This window comes from Antechinus flavipes, chromosome 5, assembly GCF_016432865.1.
Source record: "Antechinus flavipes isolate AdamAnt ecotype Samford, QLD, Australia chromosome 5, AdamAnt_v2, whole genome shotgun sequence".
Taxonomy (NCBI): domain Eukaryota; kingdom Metazoa; phylum Chordata; class Mammalia; order Dasyuromorphia; family Dasyuridae; genus Antechinus; species Antechinus flavipes.
The window spans coordinates 287,273,973-287,298,370 of record NC_067402.1 but is presented as its reverse complement, the minus strand read 5'-3'; the positions used below and the strand labels follow the sequence as shown (position 1 = coordinate 287,298,370).

Here is a 24,398-nt window from a genome sequence, read left to right as displayed (position 1 = left end):
GCTAACTGGAGGGATATCAGTTGAGTGATGAGGTCAGAAGCTACACTGTGGGCAAGGAACATCGGGAGAGAGGAGGAAGTAAAGGCATCAGCTGATGAAGAATGGTATTTCATGGGGATGGTGGGAGCAAAGAAAGGGCATTTGAAGATGGGGAAGACGTGGGTGTGTTTATAGGCAGACAGGAAGGAGCTAGTAGATGGAGAGACTGAAGACTAGAGAGAGGGCATAAATCTGCTGAAGAAAATAAGGGAAAAGTGCACAGAGAGACAGTGGTCTTGGTGAGGGGGAGGAAGAGGAGGGGCTCTCTTCATCAAAGATTGAAGGGATACTTGCCAGCTAGGGGAAGGAGTGGGAGGAAGGAGGGGAAAATTTGGAATAGAAGGTTTTGCAAGGGGCAATGCTGAAAAATTATCCATGCGTATATCTTGTAAATAAAAAGCTTTAATTAAAAAAAAAAAGTTGAAGGAGAAATGGTGGGGATAATGTGAGAGGACTGAGATGCAAAAGATATCTTTTTATCTTTTCTCATTTCTCCTCTCTTCCTGTTTCTCCCTCCCTCTCTCCCCTCCCTCTCTCTCTTTCCCTCTCTGTTTTTCTCTCCCTATCTATCTGTCTCATTCTCTCTATCTCTGTCTCCTCTGTGTGTCTCTTTCTCTTTCTGTCTCTTTTTCTCCTATCAGATTGGGAGGTGAGAAGCAAGGCAAGGACAGACAGATCAGGGCAGCCTTCCGCAGAAAGGGGAGCTCGAGCTAAATCCTGAAGGAACAAGGGATTCCAGGCTGTAGAAGTGAGGAGACAGATTATTCTAAGCATGGGAGATGGCTAGGGGGGGATGGCCATGTGTGAAAAATAGCCAGGTGGCCATGGGAGCCGGGCCTTAGAGAGTATGGAGAGCATGAGTGTGTGAGGAGGAACCAGATTGGGAAACCCTGGATGCCAGAGGCGGTTTTCATACTGAAGAAAAACAAGGCGCCCCCAGAATTTATTGAGAAAGGGGGCAGCATGGTCAGAGCTGTGCCCCGGGGGCTGCATGGAGGCTGGAGTGGAATGAGGAGAGGTTGCTTTGAGGAGACAACTAGGAATCTAGAGGGGAGGAGAGGTGAGCCTGGTCCAAGATGGTGGCTGTGAGAGGAGGGAAGGAGACACTTCTAGGAGAAGCCGGGAGGCTGGAGAAGGTCAGGGCCAGGAAGGGCCGCAGCCCTTACAGCATCACAGCTTGTTAGACTTTAGCTCAGATTTCAGGGAAACACACTGCCTGTTTTTAGAAAATTTCCACCTAGAATCATGAAAATGAAGGGGGGAAGGCAAACATATTTGGATACTTGAAGGGATCAGCTTCAGTTATCTTGAAAAATCACTGGTGTGACATGGGAATGGCTGTTCCCCAGGAGGCAGGGGCAGCTGAGTATCACTATATGCACCTGACATGTTGGATGAGGGATGCAGACAAGGCTCTGGAGATCCAGGCAGCCAGAGAAGGCTCGTGTCCTGGGACAGTGGGAGACGCATCAGAGACAGACTTGGTTTTCCGTCCTGGCTAGTGTTCGCCCAGTCTCAGATTGTTGACTCTGCCTGCCTGCTCCCACTGCCCATATTGTTAGAGGAGCGGGCTTTACACTCCCCCTCTCCGCCCCTCTCCCAACCCCCACTGGTCCTGCCCACTCTGGCCAAGCACACCAGGCCGGAGCCCCCTCCCCCTGGCAGTGATCACATCTCCCCTAAGAGTTCTCCAGGCTTGTCCCCAGGACCTCCCAGTGATCCCTGCATGGCCTGCTCTTCCACCCCCCATTCTGACCATCCCCTCAAAGGTCCCTTCAGAAAAAATGGCAGAACCAGGAGAACATTGTACATAGTAACAGCAACACGGCGCAATGATCAACCATGGTAGCCCTGGCCCTTCTCAGCAATACACTGATCCAAAACAACTCCGATAGACTTGGGATGGAAAATGCCATCTGCAGCCATGAGAGGACCAGGGAGACTGAGGAGCTGCACAGGAATCTGCCAGGAGAGCCTAGACCTGAGCATCTGCCACCCTTGCCATCCTCTCGTGGGGTAACTCCAGGCTTAAAACAAGCAGTGACGCCCGCCCGGCCTGAATCCTTGCCCAGCTGACTCCGTGGGGTACCCAGAAGGCCGGGTTCCAGGGGGCCTCCTCTACTCTGCTGGCTGTGTGACCCCGGTTACTCTCCGAGCCTCAGTTTGCCCATTTGTAAAATGGGACGCTCTCATTATGTGACAGGGCTATTAGGCGAATCAGCCGTGGTAATTAGTATGTGTCACAGAACATGGCCGACGAGGAAAGCATTAGTCACGATGTGGGCGCTCGGCTTTGCGCTGTTACTGCGCTGACACAGAGGCCTCCCCCCAGCCTTCATATGCGCTTCCTCACCTGGTCCTCACAAGGGCCCTGATGCTTCTTCCCATTGTGACCTTGGACAAGCACCTTCCTCTCTCTGGGCCATAGATTTCATCTTTGTAAAATAATGGGGCTGAATTAAACCTAAAATCTATGGTCTAAATCAGAAGGCTCAGAATTTTTCCCTCACTCTCCCAATACATCCAGTGTTTTCTCCTCATTACTACTTGTAGGGATGCCTCTTGCTCTAGGGCTGGGTGGTCATGACCACTGAATGCCCGTCGGGTATTAGGCCCATCAGAGTGCTCCCATCTTTCCCCTCTGGTCTGATCAGGGACCCCCAAAGAACAGTGATATGTTGACTCCATCCCTGAACAGTCCAAGCTCTTCTCCTTTGGACAGCGCCATTTACAGCTTGTTTTTCCTTGGATTGGGCTAAAAACTGTTCCCGTAACTTTCCCCTTTTGGTCCCTCCATTCCACTGCCATCCCTGCAAATACATCTCCTGTCCAGGCTACTCATCCCCAGACCTCCTCTGGCCTGATCTCGGGCGGCCCCCCCCGACTTCTCTCCTCGGAGTCCCTATTGAAGCCCCTGGGGATGGCTGCTGGGGAAGGCACTTTCCAGTTCTGCCCTCTCCAAGGTCACACACGCCAGCCGTCATCCCCCATGAGAATGGTGGCAGCTCCTCAGCTGGTCCCAAGATGACCAATCAGCCTTCCATCACCCCCCCCCCCCCATCATGTTTTCCATCACTCTTGAACACTGGAATAGCCACAATTTCCCATAAGGTCTAGTCAGGCAGCCTCCGCCACTCATAGGACATCACAGAGAGGATCTGAGATCTCCTACATTTTCCCTAAGAGGAGGCTGTGACTCTCCCAGGCCGTAGGAATAGGCAATATGACTGAAATTTGAACCCACGCCTTCTCCTAATTAGGGAAGTCTCTAGGTCCCAATCAGTTCCTCTCAGCTGGAAAGACAGCCCTCCAGGGCAGGCCCTCCCTTGGTGCTGAGTCCCCCATTCTTGCATCACCAAGTTCCTCTCTGTCTAATTAGAAGCATCCCCAGTCATGCCCTCGTGGCTGTATTTATGATCCAGTAACTCCCCAAGCAGCTTAAATACTCCCAGAAGTTGTGAATAAGACACTTTTCTCATCAGGAGTCTTTCCAGCCCCACCCCCTACTAACTCCCATCACACCTTTCTCATAGGGACCTGCCAGGCCCACAGCGAGATTTTGTCAGCAGCCTCCAGACAGGCTGCCCTTGGGTCTGATCATCTTCCTCCACCCATCCAACAACTCTCCTCTACTTACTGGGCAAAGGCCAGCCTCCTTACTCTGTGAGCTTACTTTAAGTTCAGATTTGCAAAGCCTTTTTTTTTTTTTAACAGACATTATCTCACTTGAACCCATAATCCTGAAGAGCAGGTGCTGCCCAATGAATTCATCGGCCCCATTTTTCAGACGAGAAAAGGGAGGCCCTGTCACGCAACAGCTGGATTAGTGCTTGGGTCTCCAGTGGCTGGCACTTGGCAGCTCTGAAGTCCTGGAAGCCCGCCTTCCTCCACTCTCAACATCTTGCCCATCTCAAGATTCTGGTCAGCTCTTTCTATTGCTGTTTGCTTGCACTTTCTTTTCCTTCCCAGGATTTTTTTTCTTTCTAGATCCAATTTTTCTTGTGCAGCAAGATAACTGTATAAATATGTATGCATATATTGGATTTAACATATATTTTAACATATTTAACATGTATTGGTCTACCTGCCATCTAGGGGATAGGTGGGGGGGAAGGAGGGGAAAATTTGGGTCAATGTTGAAAAATTACCCATGCATAGGCTTTGTAAATAAAAAGCTTTAATTTAAAAAATACTTCCTAAGGACTACTTAGCTCCATTAAGCAACAAGTGAGCAATTATTATACTGGAGAGATTATTTCCAGGTGGGAGCATCAGAGAAGGCTTCTGGGAGGAGGTGGTATTTGTGTCTTTGATTATAAATATTCACCTATCTATCTTATTTTCACCCAGAAGACATGGGTCCCCTTTTATTTATTTCAATCTCAAGGGGCTCTTCCTCATTTGGTGGTCTGTCTCGGCCTGGCAGGATCGATAACCCAGATATTCTGAAGTTCCAAAACCTTCTCCTCTCTTCTGACTCCCATCCCCAAGCTGCCTGTCTCGTTTCATAATTGGAGACTGTCAGATCCAAGAGGCCCTTAAGACATCATGGAACCCAAGCTCTGGGGCAGGGGAGGGGAGGAACCACTGCCAGGCCCCCCTGGGGGTCCCAGCTACACCCAGATTGCTCTGCTCACCTGCCCACCTTGTATCATTGTATTACCGGTCAGCCAATCGGCAAGCATTATCTTCCCTTTCCCAGCCTTCTCCCTAATTTTCCCATGATTGTCATTGGGTCCCACCATCCTCCCCATCATCCAGGCTCACAATCTGACTACTATTCTTGGTTCTTCACTCACTCTCACTCCACAGATCCAATATGTGGCCAAGGCTTTTGGACCATGACTCAAATATGTCCCCCTTTCTCCTCCGAAACTGTCATCCTCATCACTTCACGCCTGGATTGTTGCAATGGCCTGTGGGTGGGTCTGCCTGCCCGGACTCCATCCTCCAATCGGCTGTCAAAAAGATTTTCCATGTCCTCTACATTCAATAAATCCAGTGGCTTCCTATCATCTGCAGAATCAAATATAAAATCCTTTGACTTTGGAAGCCAGATTTCTTAATCTGGTCTCCTACCTTTCCAGGCTTTTTCCCTAATCTGGCCTATGTGACCCAATGACACTGACCTCTTGGTTCTTCCTTCAACAAAACCCTCCATTTCCAGACTCCAGGCATTTGTCCTGGTAAGTCCCCCACACCTACAATGTCCTCCTTTCTCTGATTCACCTCCTGATTTCTCCCTTTTCAAGTCTCAGTTTTAATCGCACCCTCTACAAGGAGCCTTTTTCTGATCCCCTTTACATCCTGCAGAGCCTTTCCTCTCCTACTAGAGGTAATTTATCCCATCAGCCCTGTTGATACAAAGTTGTCTGCATCCTGTCTCTGCCATTAGCCTGTAAGTTCCTTGAAAGCAAAGCCAGCTTTGTTTTTCTGTATATTCCCAGCACCTGGACCAGTACAGACTAAAATGCTTGTAGAATGAGTCTGATAAGTGCCTACTATGTGCAGACCAAAGTGGACAGGCCCTGCCCTTCGGGGATCTTGGATCTCTAGCAAGGAAAACAAACCTACATATATGTATATCGTCACTGATATAGATATATGTGTGTATACCCATTTCTGAGCCACTACATTCAGCGGGCCACAGACCATCAAAGCCACCTGTTCCAGGGGACAATGACACGTTCAGGGTCACACGGTTCATCTCACATTGCCATTTACACCTCTCCATGTACGTCTGTCTCCCCAGCTGGATCATAGACCCTCTGACGGTAGGAGCCGGGTCTGGACGCTTCGGTCTCCTCCCATGGCCAGTGCCAGGAGTGGAAGGGGCTTGGAGAACACACACCGACTCCACCGGAGCCAGATGGGAGAGGGGAGAGGGCCGGGCAGGAAATGAAAGGAGTGAGGTGGATGAGAGATGACAGGCGGAGCAGCCCCTGGCTCTGGGAGCCAATCGGGGAGACACATGGCTTGCAGATGGAAGGCGGGGGCCGGCAGAGGGGCAGAGGAAACAGGAGGCTCGGGAAGGTCAACCAAGAGGAGCAGCCTGGGAGGGGAGGCCCACACCAGAGGCCCTGGGATTGCCCCGCTGCCAGCGTGGGTCGGGAGGGCTTCCTAGAGCCCTTGAGCAGCTGAGATGCCCATCACAGGACCACCCGGCTTCTCCTCCTCCCCTTTCCCATCACTCTGGTCTTTCCTTTTCCAAGCCCCCACTCTGCTCCATCGTTTCAGTCCCCCCCTTAAAGCAAGAACACTCTCTATAGCACCACATACCAGCCTATTTGGGCACTAGGTGGTGCAGTGGGTAGAGCCCAGCCCTGGAGCCGGGAGCATTGGAACTGAACGAGGAACCTTCCAGCTTTAGGGCTGAGGTCACATCCGGAATCAAAGACTTTTCAATCGATCGCCTTTTCTCTTCACAAACCCTCATCAAGCTGAACAAACACTGGATAGGACCATAGGGAAGAAAGGTCTGAATTCAAATCCTGCCACTGTCACTTGTTCCCTGTAGGATGATCTTGAACAAGTCATTCAGCTCTCTGTGCCTCAGCTTATTTGTCTGAAAATAGAAAGAGCAGCACTCACTTTGCCCACTTTGTAGGGCTGCACGTGAAGGAATTTGGTTGGTTTGTTTTATTAAATAATATTTTATTTTTCCAAATTCATACAAGGATAGTTTTTAGCATTCACCTTTGCAAAACCTTGTCTCATATTTTTTTCTCTCTCCCTTCCACTCTCCCCAAGACAGTAAGCAACATGCTACAGGTTAAACATGTGCAATTCTTCTAAACATATCTCCAAGTGCAAGAAAAATCAAATCAAAAGGGGAAAAAAGCAGGAGAAAGAAAAAAATAAACAATAACAACAAAAAAGGTGAAAATACTTTGCTTTGATCCACATTCAATCTCTATAGTTCTCTCAGAAGGCTCTTTCCATCACAAGTCAATTGGAATTGTGTTGGATCATTGTATTATTGAGAAGACCTAAATCTATCACAATTGATCATGGCACAATGTTGTTGTTTCCATATACAAATGTTCTCCTGGTACATGAAGAAATTTGTAAAATTTAAAATGTTTACAGAAAAATTGAGTCGATATTCTACTGAGCTTGATTGTAAATCCCCCCACTGGATCTAGCTCTGTGTTTTCTGGTCAAGCAGAGAAGGAATAGTGGAGATAGGGGAAGAGTAATAGAATGAACCCTGGCTCAGGAATTAGAAAAACTGAGTTGGCCCCAAATGGGAGCTTATCCCTCTGGGCCTCAGTTTATTTATTTGTTAAATGGAGAGGAGAGCCAGTTCTTTGTCTTGTTTGTGTCTGGTGAACTTGATGGACACCTGCTTTAAAATCATATTTCTAAATAATTGAAGGAAATGCTTCATTTCACTCAGAGGGGAGTAGACTCCCTGAAATCTAGCTACAGTTCAGGGCTCTGAGAACTCTTGATTTCTAACGTCTCTTTTCAACATTAAATCTGATTCTGGATGCATTCTGGGTAAAAACGAACATTTGACTAGATTACTTTAAAGGCTCCGACAGATCTAAAACCCCATGATCCTTCCTCACTGGGCATAGAGCTAGGCTTCCCCTCCTCCACGCCCAGCCAGGATACTGGTCTCCTGGGGGTCATGTGAAACAAAACTTCTTCAGCCAACACTCAGCGGCCCGCAGGGGCCTCTTGAGGACCACATGATGAACCCTTAGAGATGGACTCTTTGCAATTTCCTGCTTCCTAGGGGAGGAATAAAAAAACCCTTGGCAAGGTACTCTGTTTCCTTAAGTCTTAAATGTCCCTAAACCCCCTTCTTCTCTTTTCTAAGCCTGGGTTCCTCCAGAAGCACACTTCTTCTTGGAGACAAACTCCTTCCCCCGGTCACCTACCCTCCAGGTTTTTCATCTTTGGGGTCAGTGAGACTGACAGACTGACTGACTGACTGACTGAGAGGAGAATCCATCCTCCCAGCATCTGAGACTTACAAATACACATTTTCTTATTTAATCATCCCAGAAAAGCTCCCCATTTTACAGATGAAAAAATTAAGGCTCAGATGGGAGGGAAGCTTTGCCCCAAATCCCTCACTGGCTAAGTGCCAGAGGCAAGAATCAGACACTGAATTTGATATCATAGACCTCTGTTCAAATCCCAGCCCTGTGTCAATGCCTTTGTTATAATAGATAGCATTTCTATGACACTCTAGGACTGCAGGACACTTCTAAATATCCTCTTCTCAAATAGTTATAACCTTAGGAAATGGGCGGGAAGTAGGCGCTATTATTGCCCCCATTTTTCAGATGAGGAAGCTGAGGCTGAGAGGAATTAAGTGAGTTGGCCGGCTAGGAATTATTTGAAATCATCCTGTGAAATGAGAAGGAAGGCAGAGGGCCGATGAGGTTCTGCTTGTGATCCTATGATTCCAAGGCACATGGTCTTTGCCATACACACGGTGTCCCAATAATCACACTGACATAACCAGGAAAGGGGGGCAATTCCTCCTGCTTCCTGTGGTGAGTTGGGGGGAATCCCACCTCCTCCATGGGCCTGTAAAATTCTTTTTTTTTTTTTTTTTTTTCTGAGACAATTGGGGTTAAGTGACTTGCCCAGGGTCACACAGCCAGGAAGTGTTAAGTGTTTGAGGTTAGATTTGAATTCAGAACCTCTTGACCTCAGGGCTGGTGCTCTATCCACTTCCCACCTAACTGCCCTGGGCCTATAAAATTCTGTAACATGAGGGGATTGGACTAGGATGGCCTGGTCTGCCGGTCCATCTCAGCTCCAAATGCTACGCTGTGATGAACGCCATGAGAGCAGATTTTCTGCCTCCTCCTGATAGGACAGGAAAGGAGAGATGCGGGTCTCCCAACAGTTTTGTCCCAAAGCCATTGTTGGGAGGGTCCTATTGTCCCGCAGGCAGCAAAGAGTAGCAGTGGAGGCTGGGAATGGGCAGACTCGGAACTGGCTGGGGCTGGGAAGGGGAGGATCTGCTAGGGGAAGCACTGAGGCTCCGTGTCCCAGATATGGGAGAGAGGATTTCTCCTCAGGCAGAGCTCACTTGTATTTACTTGATATGTATTTTGCACGTTTGGATCTGCTAAAACTTAAAGGAGGACGTGTTATAGAATGTAACCTCCACGAGGGCAGAGGCTGTTTTGCTTTGGACCAATAAAATGCCTGCTGGTGAACTGATGCCCCGAGATCCTTTTCAGTTTGGAAATTCTGTGATTTGATCATTTTGAGACCATAGGAGAGCCATAGACCCCAGACCACAGAGCAAGAAGGGAGCTCGTTCCAGTCAGTCCTCATTTTACAGAGAAGGAAACTGACTCGTCCATGCTCTCACAAGGGAGTAATGAACCACATCTGGGGCTTTGGGCATCAGACCTTTGCCCATCTGGGGCTGGCACTGCTAGGACAAGCATTAGGAACATTTTAAAATTCTGTCTCTTTCTCCCTCCCTCTTTTCTGTGTGTGCCTCTCCTGGCTCTCATCTCCCCCTCTCTTCTGTCTGTCTTCCTTCCTCTCTTCCTCCTTCCCTCTCTCCCTACTTTCTCTTCTTCTCTATCTAGTCTCTCCTACAAGCAGCCAGATGAGACCCCCTGCCAGGGGAAGTCAGCCCTAGCATCTGGGACCTGGGACATTTCACCCCTTCCACCAAGGCCAGGAGGTCTGGTGGCCAATTGAAGAGCTGCAGAAGCTGGGGGGCGGGGGGAGTCCTGCGTCCCACAGCTGGGAGGCTCTCCAGCCACTCCTGACAGGTGCAGGCTGTACCCACAGGCCCCCTGGCCAAGAGAAGCCTCCACCTCCCAAGGCTAGCTCACTGGTGCTCTTCAGGGGAAGGCTGCAGGTTTCTGGACATCAGACTGAAATCTGCCTCTCTGCAACCCCACTCCTCCCCCACTGCTCCTACCTACTTCTGTCCAATGGGGTCAAACCGAATGAGGTTAATCCCTTTTCCATTTGACAGCCCTTCAGAGACTTAGGAACCTTAGGGAAGGCTCCTCAAGCCTTTCATTTTGCAGAGGGACAAACTTCTCTGTCTGCTCTCTCTGTCTCTGTCTCTGTGTCCTTCTCCAATCTCTCATCTTCCTTCCTCTCTCCTCCTCCCTCTGTTCTCTATCTCTGGCTCTCCTGTCTTTCTCTTCTCTTTCTTTCTTTTCCTCTATATCTGACTAATTCTCTTTCCTCTCTTGCCACTCTCCCCCCTCCCTTCTGTTTCTTTGTCTCTCTCCCTTTCTCTCTGCCTCTGTCCCTGTGTGTCTCTGTTTCTGTCTCTTTGTCTCTCTCCCTCCCTCCCTCTTTTCTCTTCTCTGTGTGCCCCTCCTATCTCTCATCTCCCCTTCTCTTCCTCAGTCTGTCTTCCTTCCTCTCTTCCTCCCTCTCTACTTTCTCTTCTGTGTCTCTCCTGTCTTTCTCTTCTCTTTCTTTCTTTCCGTCTATGTTTCTGTCTTTCCTTTCTCCACTCTCCCCCCTCCCGTTTCTTTTTGTCTCTCCCTTTCTCTCTGCCTCTGTCCCTGGGTGTCTCTATTTCTATCTGTCTCTTTGTCTCTCTCTCCCTCCCTCTTTTCTCTTTCTGTGTGCCCCTCCTGTCTCTCATCTTCCCTTCTTTTCCTGCCTATCTGCCTTCCTCTCTCCTCCTCCCTCCTTCTCTCCCTACTTTCTCTTCTCTGTGCCTTTCCTGTTTTTCTCTTCTCTTCCTTTTATTCCCTCTATATTTGCCTCTGTGTTTCTCTTTCCCCAATCTCTCCCCCTCTCACTTCTCCGTCCCTGTTTCTGTTTCTCTTTGACTCTGTTTACCTTTCTCTGTCTCTATATCTGCCTCTCTCTCACTTAGCACGTTGCCTGGCACATAACAGGCTTTAATAAGTACTTGTTGATTAATTGATTAAATAACAAAGTAACTTCAGGCAGGGCGAGCAATAAATTGGGGGAGAGCGCCTGTGGAAGGCAACCAACCCTTGAGCTGAACCCAGAAGGCTCCAGTGAAGAAGGAGGGTATTCCAGGCATTCCAGGGGACTAGCATTGCAAAGGCCCGGAGGAAAGAGATAAAGCAAAAAGACCAGTTTGGCAAGAATGTAGAGCAAATGAGAGGGAGTCAAGTGAAACCAGTCTGGAAAGATACTCCTAGAGACAACAATGAGGAGTTTGGGTTTTATCCCAGAGGCAATAGGGAGCCGGTCAAAGTTCTTGAGCTGAGCCAGACCCTAGTTTCAGTGTCTTGGCAAATATTTGCTTAAAGTGTTAAATGAATGACTCTGAATATCACTTTCACTATGAATTGAGGCTGTCAGGTAAGAGGTTGGGGAATTCCTGCAAGAGAAAGTTGACTCCCACTAGGACGCCTGGGGGATGACTCCCTATCAGAAGGCCGGTGCTTCTGAATATCTGTCACTTTTGCTTGCCAGGATGTGCCGCCAAACAACCTAAAAGGCTCCCTGCAACAAAAGGAACCCCCCAGGTTTCCTGGTTCTTGCCTGTTCTCCCTACCTGAATAGGTCGCTATCCCTGGAAGTAGCAGCTGGCAGCCAAGATGGAAACAGGGAACCAAGAGCAGCATTGTCTGACTGATGCTTTCATTATTTATAGAGTCCCTGCTGCATCAGAAGTTGGCAGCTTTGAGACAAGTACAGTCCTGCCGTCCTTGCCTCGGGAAAAAAGGCTCTAGTGCTAGATTTGGGTTCAAAAAGAGAGCCTGCCACTTACTTGCTACCCAGACACCCCTGGGAAAATCAGGCTCTTCCTCTGTGAGATGAAGGGCTGGCCACAGTGGCCACCGGGGAGCCGGGCTCCTGCCCACCCGTAATCACCAGCCCTGTCTCCCGTTCTTTGTCCCCTACCCTCACAGGATGGAGCCCATCCCCAGAATAGGGCGGGTAACTTTGGTTCATGATGTTCCCGCACTTGGCTTGTTTCCTCCCCACCTCCACCTGTCCTTTGGACGGAGAGGGGGTGGGGAAGAAGATGTGCCAGACTCTGTCTGAAGCCTTTCCCAAGGAGCCCCAGGCCAGCAGAGAGCCCGATCTGGACTCACTTTTCACTCCTCTCGATATCCTTTTCACATCGTGTGATCTGCCAATTTTTGGATAGGGAGAGAATGAGGAGCCTGGGTTCAAGCCCTTGGTTATTTAGAGAGGCTTTCGTTTAGCACAATATAGAGTGAACGCTTAATAAATGCCAGTTTAAAAAAAAAAAGAAAAAAAATTAAATGCCAGTTAACTGACTGACTAAAGACAGAAAAAGCCATAGAAATGGGGGGGGGGGTAGCATTAATCTCACTCCTATTACTATTCTAAGTTCTCCCTTTGTATTTCCCACAGTGCCTAGAATTAGGACTTGCAGAGTAGATGCTCAATAAGTGAACAGATTTTCAGTATTGTCTTGGTGCTTGACCATATAATATATTCCTGGGAATCACTGGTGGATGGATTACATGGCAACCTCCTGGGGCAGCAAACCCAGGACTTGGTCCCCTTCCTTCCAGGGGTCCTATAGTCCTAGAAAGTCTACAGAAACCCCAGATGCCAAAATCTACTTGCCCAAGGTCACTCGGGGAATATTAAAAATGGAATTCAGAGCCTGAGAGTCCAGTATTCCACTCCTTTCTGCCACAGCCCAAATATTTATCTGACTTTTCTTTTTCCTTTTCAATTGGTGCCTTTTGTTTTCCCATGACTTTCCCTTCAGCCCCATCCTTCCAGATGAAACCCGGCTTGCCACATTCTGCTTTCTATCTTGGGTTCTTTGTGGCCATGACTAATATCCTCTTTTAGATTTTTAATAAGGACTGGGACTGTCTTCTCGCTTATCACCCTCGGGCATCTTGCAAAGGACTTCTGACCCAGTAGAAGCTTAATACTTTTTTGCTGAAAGGCACTGAACTGGGGGCGCGGTGGATGGAGTCAGGAGTTAGAAGGATGAGAGTTCAAATCCCTTCTCATACACACTTAAAGCAAGTCACTTAAAATCCCGCTTGCCTCAGTTTCCTCCTTTGTAAGATAAGTTGGAAAAGGAAATGGCAAGAAACCCCCAAATGGGGACACAATTGAACCAAGTAAGAAGGGCTGGAGACCTGAACGCGTCCCCCAGTGGAACAGAGATTGCACAGATCAGTTACAAGTCTCATCTAACCAACAGCTTCAATCTCCTCTCTCCAGTAAACCTCTGAGGGGACCTTTGGGCCCAGCAGGATTGTATTTTCTCATCTTTAAAAGGGGAAGGGGCAGGACCACTGATTTTCTGACTCACCTGGCTCTGCCATTCTATGTTGCTGAGTCTCCTGGAGGGAGCTCACCCTACCTCCTCCTGGGCTCTAGATTTTGGCTCCCTTCTTTCCCCGGGGACTTCAGCAACAAGCTCTGCTGAGAGAGGGGCCAGGAACGCTTCCTTCCTCCCTGCTCTTTACTCCCCCACCTGCAGGGAGGTAGAACCTCATAGGGTTAGCCCGACTTCTCAACTGGCCCAAAGGTGCCTCCTCAGACCTGAGAAAAGGGGTCCCTTTATTGCCACAAAGAGGAAGTTTTAGTCTTCCAAGAGGAAGAGGAAAGCTTCTTGAGCATCCTTTCGGTCTGATCACAACAAGCCAAGGACGGGCGCACAGTGAACTGCAACCCGACAAAAGGCACGCGAAGGGCAGTGGGGGACCTGTCCCTTTTCTCCCTGCCCCTCCACCCCCTCTCCAGGACCCGTCCCAGAGTGAGTGGGGGCAGGACGAAGCTTTGCTGAGGGCACATGTCAGTCCCGCCCGTGCTTGTCCGGGAGCCGGGAGATCTCCTGCAGAACCTCAGGCCGGCTACTGGTCGGGGTCCTGGGAGTGGGGGAGGGGGTCAGAGCCTCCCCGAGCCTGCTCCGGCCCGGGCCGCTCCCCGGCAGTTACGGCAGCGCAGGACGCTCTGCTCAGCACTGCGGCCAAGCCTGCGCCGCTTAACCCAGCCCCAGCCCCACGGCCCAGCTCCCCACCCAGGCCCGCAGGCGGTTTCTCCCCCCGCCCCGCCCCCCCTCACCAGGAACGGCCCGTTTAGGTGCAAGAAACCTTGGGATTCCCAGCCGTCCGCGCAACAGGCTGACCGAGCCAGCTGAGCCCATCCCACCCCCCTTCATTCCCTGTCCTCAGGGAGGAGCCCCTGCTGGGAGGCCGGGGAAGGGGTGGGGGAGGTCGCGGGGAGGCTTTCTGCTGCACCTCCTCCCGGGCTGGGCTCTCCCTTGGGCCCAGCCGGGGCCGTCGGTCCCGCTCTGGGCTGAGACCCCAGTCTCGGTGCACCTGCAGGGCGCTCGCGTTCCCTTAATCCCTGTGACCTTCTGGTGCAAACACATGCCCACACAGAGGCGGCCTGGGGGTCTCGCCCCCGCCAGCTCCCGCGGCGCCCCGGCTACCCTGGGAGTCCCTCTCCCCGGGCCAAATGCGGCCCTCGCCTTCGCCGGATCTCCCCCGCCTGGCTCCCTCCTCCCCCCACTGCGTTCTCCCTGCTCTAAGGAGCCAGACCCTTCCCAGCGCCAGCATGAAGTTGTTTACTCCGGCTACCATCGCCGCGGCGGGGGAAAGCGAAGGCGCCACCCGAGCCCGGGCTCCGGGGACTCTCGTCTGGGGCGCCCGAGCTTGGAGGTCAAGGTGGGGAGACCGCCCCCGGCGGGCCTCCGCCTCGGCCGCTCGCTCCAGACGCCGGACTCCCAGGCCCGATAAATGGGGAGGGGGTCCTCTCCGGGGCGTGCAGAGCACAGGGACGCGAAGGCCGCCTCACCCCGGCACCCGGGAGGCCCCCACCCCGCGAGCGGACCCCAAGTCCCCTTCCCCGCCCCGCCCAGCCCCGGCCCCGAGTGCTCCCGAGCCTTACCCAGGACACCAGACGCAGCACGGTGTGGGGCTGCCGGATGAAGGTCTGGAGGTCGAAGGCGCCCCCAGCCTTGCCAGCTCCGTACGCACCGCCTTCCATCCTCGCTGCCCCCGGCCCGGCCCGGCCCAGCCCGGCCCCGAGCGCTGCGCTGAGCTGCGCAGCGCGCGCGCACACTCACACTCACTCCCTCTCACACACACACTCACACTCCTCACACACACTCACACACCGCCCGCGTGCGAGCCGGGGAAGGGGCGCGCACCGCGCGCGCTCGTGGGGCTGCCGGGTCAGTGTGCCCGCGCGTGCGTGCCTGCGCCTATGCCTCTGGGGCTCCGCCGGCCGGGGTGGGAGGAAGGAAAAAGAGGAGGAGGACGAGAAGGGTGGGGGGAGGAGGAGGAGGAGGAGAAGGGGGAGGAGTAAGGATGTCCGACACGGACTGCAGGCTCCCGGGACCGGGCGCCTCAGTGCCGCGCTGCGGCCGGGGGTAGGGGGAGAACCGGGGACAGCAGGGGGCTCTCGCCGCTGCCCCCGCCTCGGGCTCGGTCCGAGCGCCCAAAGGAGGGCGCGTGCCCGCAGCGGGCAGGAGACTGGGCAGCAGGTGACGTCAGCACCTTGTTTCCCGCCCCCCCCCAGGCGCCCCAAACTCCAGCGGAGATGGAGAAAGGAAGGACACGATCCTCTGGAGGAGCGGAGCTTCGGTTTGCTTTGGTCCCCAAATAGCCGAGTCTGTCCTGAAACTTGTAGCCCCAAAACACCGTAGCCCCCGAGCCGAAATGCCTTGGAACCGGGAGTCTCCTGAATCTTCCCTCTGCCCTTAGTCCCCACGCGACCTTGAGCGAGCCCACTTGGGCGGCCCCAGTTCCCAAATTCTCTGCAAAATGAGGGATCCCTAGGGCCCCTTCCAGCTGCTAACCCCGAAAGTAGGGGAGGGGGAGGGGAGGGGGCAGCGGCCGGTGGGGGTGGGTGGCCCAAAGGCGACTGAGCTGCGATCTTTGCCCTCCTTCCTAAACGCTTGAAAGCTTTGGCTCACCCCTGTGGGTAGGCTGTCCAAGAGCAGGACCCAAGCCTGCCATTCCCTCTCATCTTGTAGACCCGAAGCAATCCATCGCCTTTGAATGAGGGAGAGAGGGGGTCCAGATAACTCTCTGAGGTCCAGCGCTTCTCCAAGTTTTTCATCTCAGGGCTTCTTAAACTCTGAAAAAAAAAGGTTTGGAAGCCTCAAAGAGCTTTTCAAAAATGGATATTATCCATCGGTATTGACTAGTTTCAAAATGGAAATAGTTCTGACCCCTTGGAAGGGCCTGTGGGCCCCATTTTGAGAACAGCTGCTCCTACATTTTGTTTATTCTTACGGCACACACTCCCTGGACCGTGGGTTATTCCCCTCTCTGGATAACTCAGTGGGAGCATCTTCTTTTTCAGTCACATATTTCTCCGAATACATCTTTTAATACAGATTCTCCTATTGCAGTCTCCTCACGGACACCTTAGAATGGGAAGGGCACTGGAGATTATTTAGTTTTTAGCCCAGCAGTGGGATCTTGAGCAAGACGCTTATTTACTTGGGCTTCAATTTCTTCATCTGGAAAATGAGCAGCCAAAGTCCCTTCTAGCTCCAGACCTATTGTTCTAAATCACTGGGCTATTGCAGCCTTGCAATTGTTTTTGTTTTGTTTTGTTTTGTTTTTTTGGGGGGGGAGGTTGTATCTGTAGAGTGAAAGGGTTTGAATTAGGTGGACGACCAAGGTTTCTTGATTCTGACATTCATTTTCTTACCCAGAATCCAATCATACTGCTGCTAATATCCTTACCTCAATTCAATCCAATAAGCATTTGTTGGCTGTCCAAGAGGCAGGATCCAAGCCTGCCATTCCCTCTTATCTTGTAGAACTGAAGCAATCCATCCCCTTTGAATTGGGGGGGAGGGGGGTCTATATGTGCTAGATGTTAGGGCTACAAAGGCAAAACTAAAAAAAGTCTGCACCCCCCAAAAGATTACAATCTATTGTATATGTTGAACATATATTGAATTACTTACCAACTGGGGTGAGGGAAAGGGAGGGAAAAACCTTGGAACACAAGATTTTTGCAAGGGTGAACGTTGAAAATTATCCTTGCCTATGTTTTGAAAATAAAAAGCTTAAAAAAAAAAGAAAGAGAGAGATTACATTCTATTTGATGGGGATAAAAACATGATATGCAGGAGGAGGGCAGGGAATAAGCATTTCTAAGGACTTTGCAAGTATTATTTCATTTGAATTTCCTAACAACTCTTGGGTGGTGTTATTATCTACATTTTACATTAGAGGAAATTGAGTCAGAGAGATTGTGGCTTGCTAAGGCATCTTAGGATCTTTCTAAGTCCAGAGCCAGTGCTCTAACCATTGAGCCACCAACGTCTCTGAAATATAACAGTCTAATGTTAAGCAACAGAAATCGTTAGTTTCTCTAAAACCTAAGAGACTATTGCATTTTTTTTACATGATTTCACATAGGCGGCTAGGCAAGATATGAAGTAGATAGTAGATAACATCAGAAAGACTCATGTTGCTGAATTCAAATCCAGCCTCAAATGATCCTGAGCAAATTACTTCTGCCTCAGTTTCCTTCTGGAGAAGGAAATGATTAAAATGCTCCGTATCTCTGCCAAGAAAATCCCAAATAAGGTCAGGAGGAATCGGTAGGACTGACATGAGTGAATAGCACCATTTAACAGCCCTAGGGAGGGAGGCTCCAGATGAGGGATTTCCTTTCCATAAAACATGTCAGCACCTGCTCTACAGCTTACTGTCAGGGACTTGCCTGGGGCACCCAGAAGTGAAGAGACTTGCCCAGTATCTGAAGCTAAGATGATTCAGAAAGCATGACTGGAATCCAGTTCTTTGTCATCTCAGCGTCAGCCCTGAGTAAGGCATTTGGTTGATATCTGGGAGCACATTAGAAATGCTGCTTGGATGGCAGAGGCAGTTGGTGGACAGCTTGGGTGGCTCTGTCGCCAGAGATTCCACCAGGCTGAAGAAGGAACTTCTCCCACTTCCCATTTCTCTTTCCTAGAAACATGGCGGAAATGTCAACTAAGGGGAAAAAGCAAATTGAAAAGAAGCAAAAAAACAAACAAAAAAAAAAACCCTCATCATCTTTTAGCCTTTAATATCCACAAAAAGAAAGCCAGTGATAAGTCACAGATCTGAATAAAGTGGCCATTCTCCCAGGCTGCCACTGGAGCAGATACGAAGAGCTGCTCAGAGCTGACTTGGGCAGCAGCCCAGGATGCTTCCCTCAAGGTGTGGAGGGAGCACTTTAGGAACTTCCTGACTCAACTACTTGCAAGATCAGCTCTTCTCCCAAGTATTTTCTTTGCATCCAAACCTGAGGAATTTCTCTGGGAAATTCTCTTTTTGGGGATTTCTAAGTGCATTTTATCACTTCCTCTGTATTTAGAGTCACCTAAGTATCTTTCTTCTCCAGGGAGTAGACAAAACAGTAGAATGGATATCTAAGACTGGGTTCAGTCTTGCCACATCCCAGTTTCTTAATTAATGACTGTCGATTCGTTATTGAATCATAGGAGTTTGAAGAGACCTCAGAGGTCATTTTGTCCAGTCATTTTACAAATGAGAAAACTGAGATCATTTTGTCCAGCCATTTTACAACTTAGTTTCTAAGAGGTTAAGTGAGCTGCCTAATGACACACAGACGGTCCATGATGAGTCAAATCTAGCCCTCCTTCTTCAGGACTGGTCAGAAAATCTAGGTGGGAACTCCAGTTCTGTACAAATCCTCCCGCCCTGTTGAATTTAATTGAATTAGGAATTATGAGTGATGGGAATGGGGCAGCTAGGTGGTGCAGTGGGTAGAGCACCAGCCTTGAAGTCAGGGGAACCCAAGTTCAAATTTGGCCTCAGACACTTCACACTTCCTGGCTGTGGGACCCTGGGCAAATCACTTAATCCCAATTGCCTGAGGGAGGAAAAAGTGATGGGAAAAGAAGCTTGGCCTTTAGAACTGACCTTGCCACTAAGCCAGAATATGACTCTGGACAAATTACCTGATTTAACTTAATTCTAAAGTCTTCCCTCTGCTGATTATCTCCAATTTATTGCCTGTAGCTTGTTTGTATGCAGTTTGCATGGTGTCTCTCTCATTTAACTATGAGTTCCTTGCTAGCAGGGTCTATCTTTTATATTTTATTGTACTCCCATTGCCCGGCAAATACTAGGTACTTAATAAATATTTATTGATTGGTTAACTGAATGAAGTATATGTTTTGTATCATCTGCTTTAAGTTTGAACCCACTCTCCCAAGGGACTGAGGTATTATGGGGAATGCCCTCCCTCTTCTGGGGAGGGCAATAACTGTCATTTTTATTCTATCTTCTCAGTAAATATCCCTTAAAAAAAAAAAAAAAAAGATAAGTCACTTAACTTCCCTGGGCCTTAGTTTCCTCATACCCCCTCATATGTAAAATGAAGGGGTTGAATTTTGATGTCTTCAAATAAGTCTATGATGTTTCTAGATTTTGGAGAATTTAATTGACTTGTACATTAGTCACCTACTCAACTAAACAGAAGGCCCCTTCCTCTATTTGGCCCACACAGCCCAGCACAGTGTTGAATATACAATTAACAGAAAATAGCTGATGATTAGCAATACTTGGGTGGAGCAGCTGGAGGACTTGTTCCAGGAACCTAACTGCACACATATTCTTAAATCACGTTTCTTTAAACACTCTTCCCCTCGACAGAGATGCTAATAAACTGTCAAATGGCCAGGATGTGAAAAAAGAGAAGCTAACTCCACAGACTGAAGGGAGAAGCTGCCTTTAAATGGGCCGGATCTACATTTGCTGTTGTCTGTAACTTCAGGCGTCGACTGAAAGGACTCGAGTGGTTCTCAGTCCAAAGCAAATAAGAGAGTCAAACCATCTTTGTTTAATTAATGGGAACAGGTGACAAGTATAGTGCCATGTCATAAAAAAGAAGAAAAGGAATAATGAAAGGAACTGGAGATGTTTATCCTGGAGAGTCAGAAACTAGGACCTGTAGGCATAAATTTCAGAGAAACAGATTTCAGCTCAGTATCAGGGGAAAGCTGGCCAGAACTCTGTCAAGGTGTAATGGGCTACTTGGATAGATGTTGAGCTCTATTGCCACAGGTCTTTAGAGCAATGCTTTTTGATGTTTTTGTGTGTCCTGGATTACTTGGGTGATCCATAGAAGTCGATGAGCCCTTTCTCAAACTGTCTCCTCTTTCTCCTTTCTCTCTCTCTCTCTCCTCTTTCTCCTCTCTCTATCTCTCTGTCTCTGTCTGCCTCTCTCTTTTCTCACTGTCTTTTTGTCTCTGTCTCTCTCTCTGTCTGCCTCTCTCTTTTCTGTCTTTTTGTCTCGTTGTCTTTCTCTGTCTCTGTCTCTTTGTCTGTCTCTCCTCTCTTTCTCTGTCTCTGTAACATCAAAATGATCATTTTAAATGCTTAAAATAAAATACAGGCAGTATGCTGGCACAGTGGGTCCCTTGGAGTCAAGAAGTTTCACTTTCCTGAGTCTAAATCGGGCCTCAGACACTTCCTACCAGTGACTCTGGTCAAGTCACTTCACAGTGTCTGCCTTAGTTTCCTCATCTGTGAAATGAGTTGGAGAAGGAAATGACAAACTACTCTTGTATCTCCAAAAGGGATCGTAAAGAGTTGGATATGACTGAAAAGAATGAACAACAAAATGATATGTATAAGATTACAAAGGAAGTCAATTATACTGAAATAAAATTATCTGGATATTGAGAAACAAATCTCCAGACCTTGATGTTCAGAACCTTTATTCAAGCATAAGTCAGATAAATTGGTACATGGGGTCAATTCCAACACTGTGTAATTCTGGGATCTTGTGAGTACTTTTTGACCTCACAAGGAAGAACTGATTGCTTTTCTGTGAACTTAAATGATGCAGAAATTTTTAAAAATTTAATAGTATCCTATTTTTTCAACATTTGTTTTTGTAAGATTTTGAGTTCCAAATTTTTCTCCCTCCTTCCCTTCTATCTCCCCAAGACAGCAAGAGATCTAATATAGGTTATACATGTACAATCATGTTAAACATATTTTAACACGTCGTGTTGTTCTATTTTTTTCCCCTTACTCTCTCCTCTAAACAGCAAGTAATTCACTATATGTTAAACATGTACAATTTTTCTATACATGGAAATATTTTTAAAGCCTCTTATAGATGACATTCTGAGTCATAATCACCATTTCCCTGGCCTCTGCCAGATATGTATGGCATTCTAGAGTCCACCATTCCCTGTTCTAAGCTCCCTCCCAGCCCTGACATCCCCTGTTCTAAGCTCCCTCCCAACTCTTAACATTCCATATTCTAAACTCCCTCCCAGCCCTGACATCCCCTGTTCTAAGCTCCCTCCCAACTCTTAACATTCCATGTTCTAAGCTCCCTCCCAGCTCTGACACCCCCTGTTCTAAGCTCCCTCCCAGCTCTGACATTCCCTGTTCTAAGCTCCCTCCCAACTCTAACATTCCATGTTCTAAGCTCCCTCCCAGCCCTGGCATCCTCTGTTCTAAGCTCCCTCCCAGCTCTGACATTCCCTGTTCTAAGGTCCCTCCCAACTCTAACATTCCATGTTCTAAGCTCCCTTCCAGCCCTGACATCCCCAGTTCTGAGGCCTCCCCAGCTCCAACATTTTATTTCTAAGACCCTAACATTTGTGTTGTAGGCCTTTTATAGTTATGAACTTTTAGCTGTAATTTGCAACTACTCATCAGAACCCCGTGAGTTTTTTTAAATTTTTTTATTTTTACCCAGGTATCACAGGTTCTTTACACATAATTTGGCTAATTGGGTAGAATGTTGATGAATATGGCATTCAGTCACCATTTCTTCTGGTATTTTTGTAACTTCTGTTCTCCAGTCTGCCTGGGGAGAACTCTGCTGCATGTACTGTCTCATCAGCTTGGGGCAGGACAGGAGGGCCGCCTCTCCGGATGAGGGTGAGTCATTCTCCTCCCCAGACCGACCAGATTTTCATTTGCAGTGTAAATACAGCTGTTCCATGAGACCAGTCATTAATAACTGGTTTGGAGCAGTTCTTGAGGAATCCAGGACAAACCTGGTCCAATTTCTCAGCCAAGAACAGTTTAAGCAAGAAAGTGTTATACACATGTAGTACTTGCATAGAAACCCAAAATTTGCTGAGAAAACAACAAATTCACATTATCTACATTGCATTTTGTTTTTATTTCTTTTGTTGGCCATTTCTCTATTACTTTATAATCCAGTTCAGGCTGTATTTGGGAGGTTTGGAGCTCGCCTCTGGGGAAAATGGGGAAAGCTCTGATGTAAGAGATTATTTTTGTTACTGCTAAGCAAAGTATCTTTCTAGTTGAGAAAAATGTAGAATCTGAAGAAATCTTGGAAACTGTCTATCTCAGTTTTCTCATTTTGTGGATAATAGAGTGAAGGCTTAAAAAACTGGCTGGTTGGAACTATATGAGCAAAACTACAAACCACTTTCCCCACAAATAAAGTCAGATCTAAACAATTAGAAAAATATTAAGTGCTCTTGGATAGGTCGAGTGAATATAATAAAAGTGACAATACTCCCTAAGCTAATCTATTTATTTAATGCTATACCAATCAGACTCCCAAAAACCTATTTTACTGACCTAGAAAAAATAACAACTAAATTCATCTGGAAGAACAAAAGGTCAAGAATGTCAAGGGAGTTAATGAAAAAAAAAAAAATCAAATGAAGGCGGCCGAGCTGTACCTGATCTAAAACTATATTATAAAGCAATGGTCACCAAAACCATTTGGTACTGTCTAAGAAACAGAGCGGTTGATCAGTGGAATAGTTTAGGTTCACAGGACAAAATGGTCAATAATGATAGCAATCTAGTGTTTGACAAATCCAAAGACCCCAGCTTTGGGAATAAGAATTCACTATTTGATAAAACCTTCTGGGAAAATTGGAAATTAGTATGGCAGAAACTAGGCATTTGACCCACACTTAACACCGTACACCAAGATCAAAATGAGTCCATGATCTAGGCGTAAAGAACAAGATTATAAATAAATTAAAAGAACATAGGATAGTTTACCTTTCAGATCTGTGGAGAAGGAAGGAATTTATAACCCAAACTAGAGATCATTATTGATCACGAAATAGAAAATTTTGATTATATCAAGTTAAAAAGTTTTTGTACAAACTAACTAATGCAGACAAGATTAAAAGGGAAACAATAAACTGGGAAAACATTTTTACAGTCAAAGATTCTGATAAAGGCCTCATTTCCAAAATAGAGAATTGACTCAAATTTATAATAGTTCAAGCTATTCTCCAATTGATAAATGGTCAAAGGATATGAACAGACAATTTCTGGATAAAGAAATTGAAAATTTCTAGTCATATGAAAGAGTGTTCCAAAAATCATTACTTGATCAGAAAAATACAAATCAAGACAACCCTAAGATACCACTATATACCTCACAGATTGGCTAAGATGATAGGAAAATATAATGATGAATGTTGGAGGGGATGTGGGAAAACAGGGACACTGATACATTGTTGGTGGAATTGTGAACGGATCCAAGCATTCTGGAGAGCAGTTTGGAACTATGCTCAAAAAGTTATCAAACTGTGCATACCCTTTGATCCAGCAATGTTATTACTGGGCTTGTAATATTCTTCTCTAAAATGTAATGTTCTCTGAGAGCAAGAAAAACTCTCGGAGTTTCTTGGGAGGCCTCTTTCAATTCAGAGTAATAATCACCTCAAATGAGCCAGGAGTTAAAAGTCCAAATCCTTTATTGTCTCTTCAAAAATCTTATCTCCTTCACTTGGGGCTCGGCTAGTTTTCTGGAGGCCTTCCGGATATTGGTTTCAGCGTTCTCCACAGGACAGCCTGCCACCACTTTTCTGTCTTCCTTCGTTCTGCCCGACTGCCATCTCTGGCTTGTGAATCTCCTCGACTGAATCCTGGCTGAGGCTCCGAGTTTCTAGTGGGCTTGTGTGTGTGGCCCTGAGAGCTTCTGTCTTAGTACCTAATAAGAATCTTAACAGGGCTTATATCCCAAAGAGATCTTAAAGAAGGGAAAGGGACCCACATGTACACGAATGTTTGTGGTAGCCCTTTTTGTAGTGGCCAGAAACTGGAAACTGAGTGGATGCCCATCCATTGGAGAATGGCTGAGTAAGTTGTGGTATATGAATACTATGGAATATTATTGTTTTATAAGAAATGACCGGCAGGATGATGTCAGAGAGCCCTGGAGAGACTTACATGAACTGATACTGAGTGAAATGAGTAGGACCAGGAGATCATTTTACGCTTCAACAACAATTCTATATAATGATCAATTCTGATGGACGTGGCTCTCCAACAAGGAGAGGATCCAAATCAGTTCCAATTGTTCAGTAATGAAGAGAACCAGCTACACCCAGTGAAAGAACTCTGGGAAATGAGTGTGGTCCACAATATAGCATTTCCACTCCTTCTGTTATTGTTCACTTGTATTTTTGT

The 24,398-nt window shown here is 47.8% G+C and overlaps 1 protein-coding gene across 2 annotated transcripts in view; it reads right to left on the bottom strand.

Moving 5' to 3' along the window:
* The window catches only part of SYNGR1 (synaptogyrin 1), a 30,202-nt gene extending 14,770 nt beyond the window's left edge, over positions 1-15,432 (bottom strand). Inside the window, exon 1 of one of the 2 annotated variants that reach the window (XM_051962013.1) lies at positions 14,872-15,432. In XM_051962013.1, the coding sequence (XP_051817973.1) occupies positions 14,872-14,970 (99 nt within the window). In that variant the 5' untranslated portion in view covers positions 14,971-15,432. The remainder of the gene's footprint in view (positions 1-14,871) is intronic. The other variant, XM_051962014.1, reaches the window with a different exon arrangement.
* Positions 15,433-24,398: the final 8,966 nt, after the last annotated feature.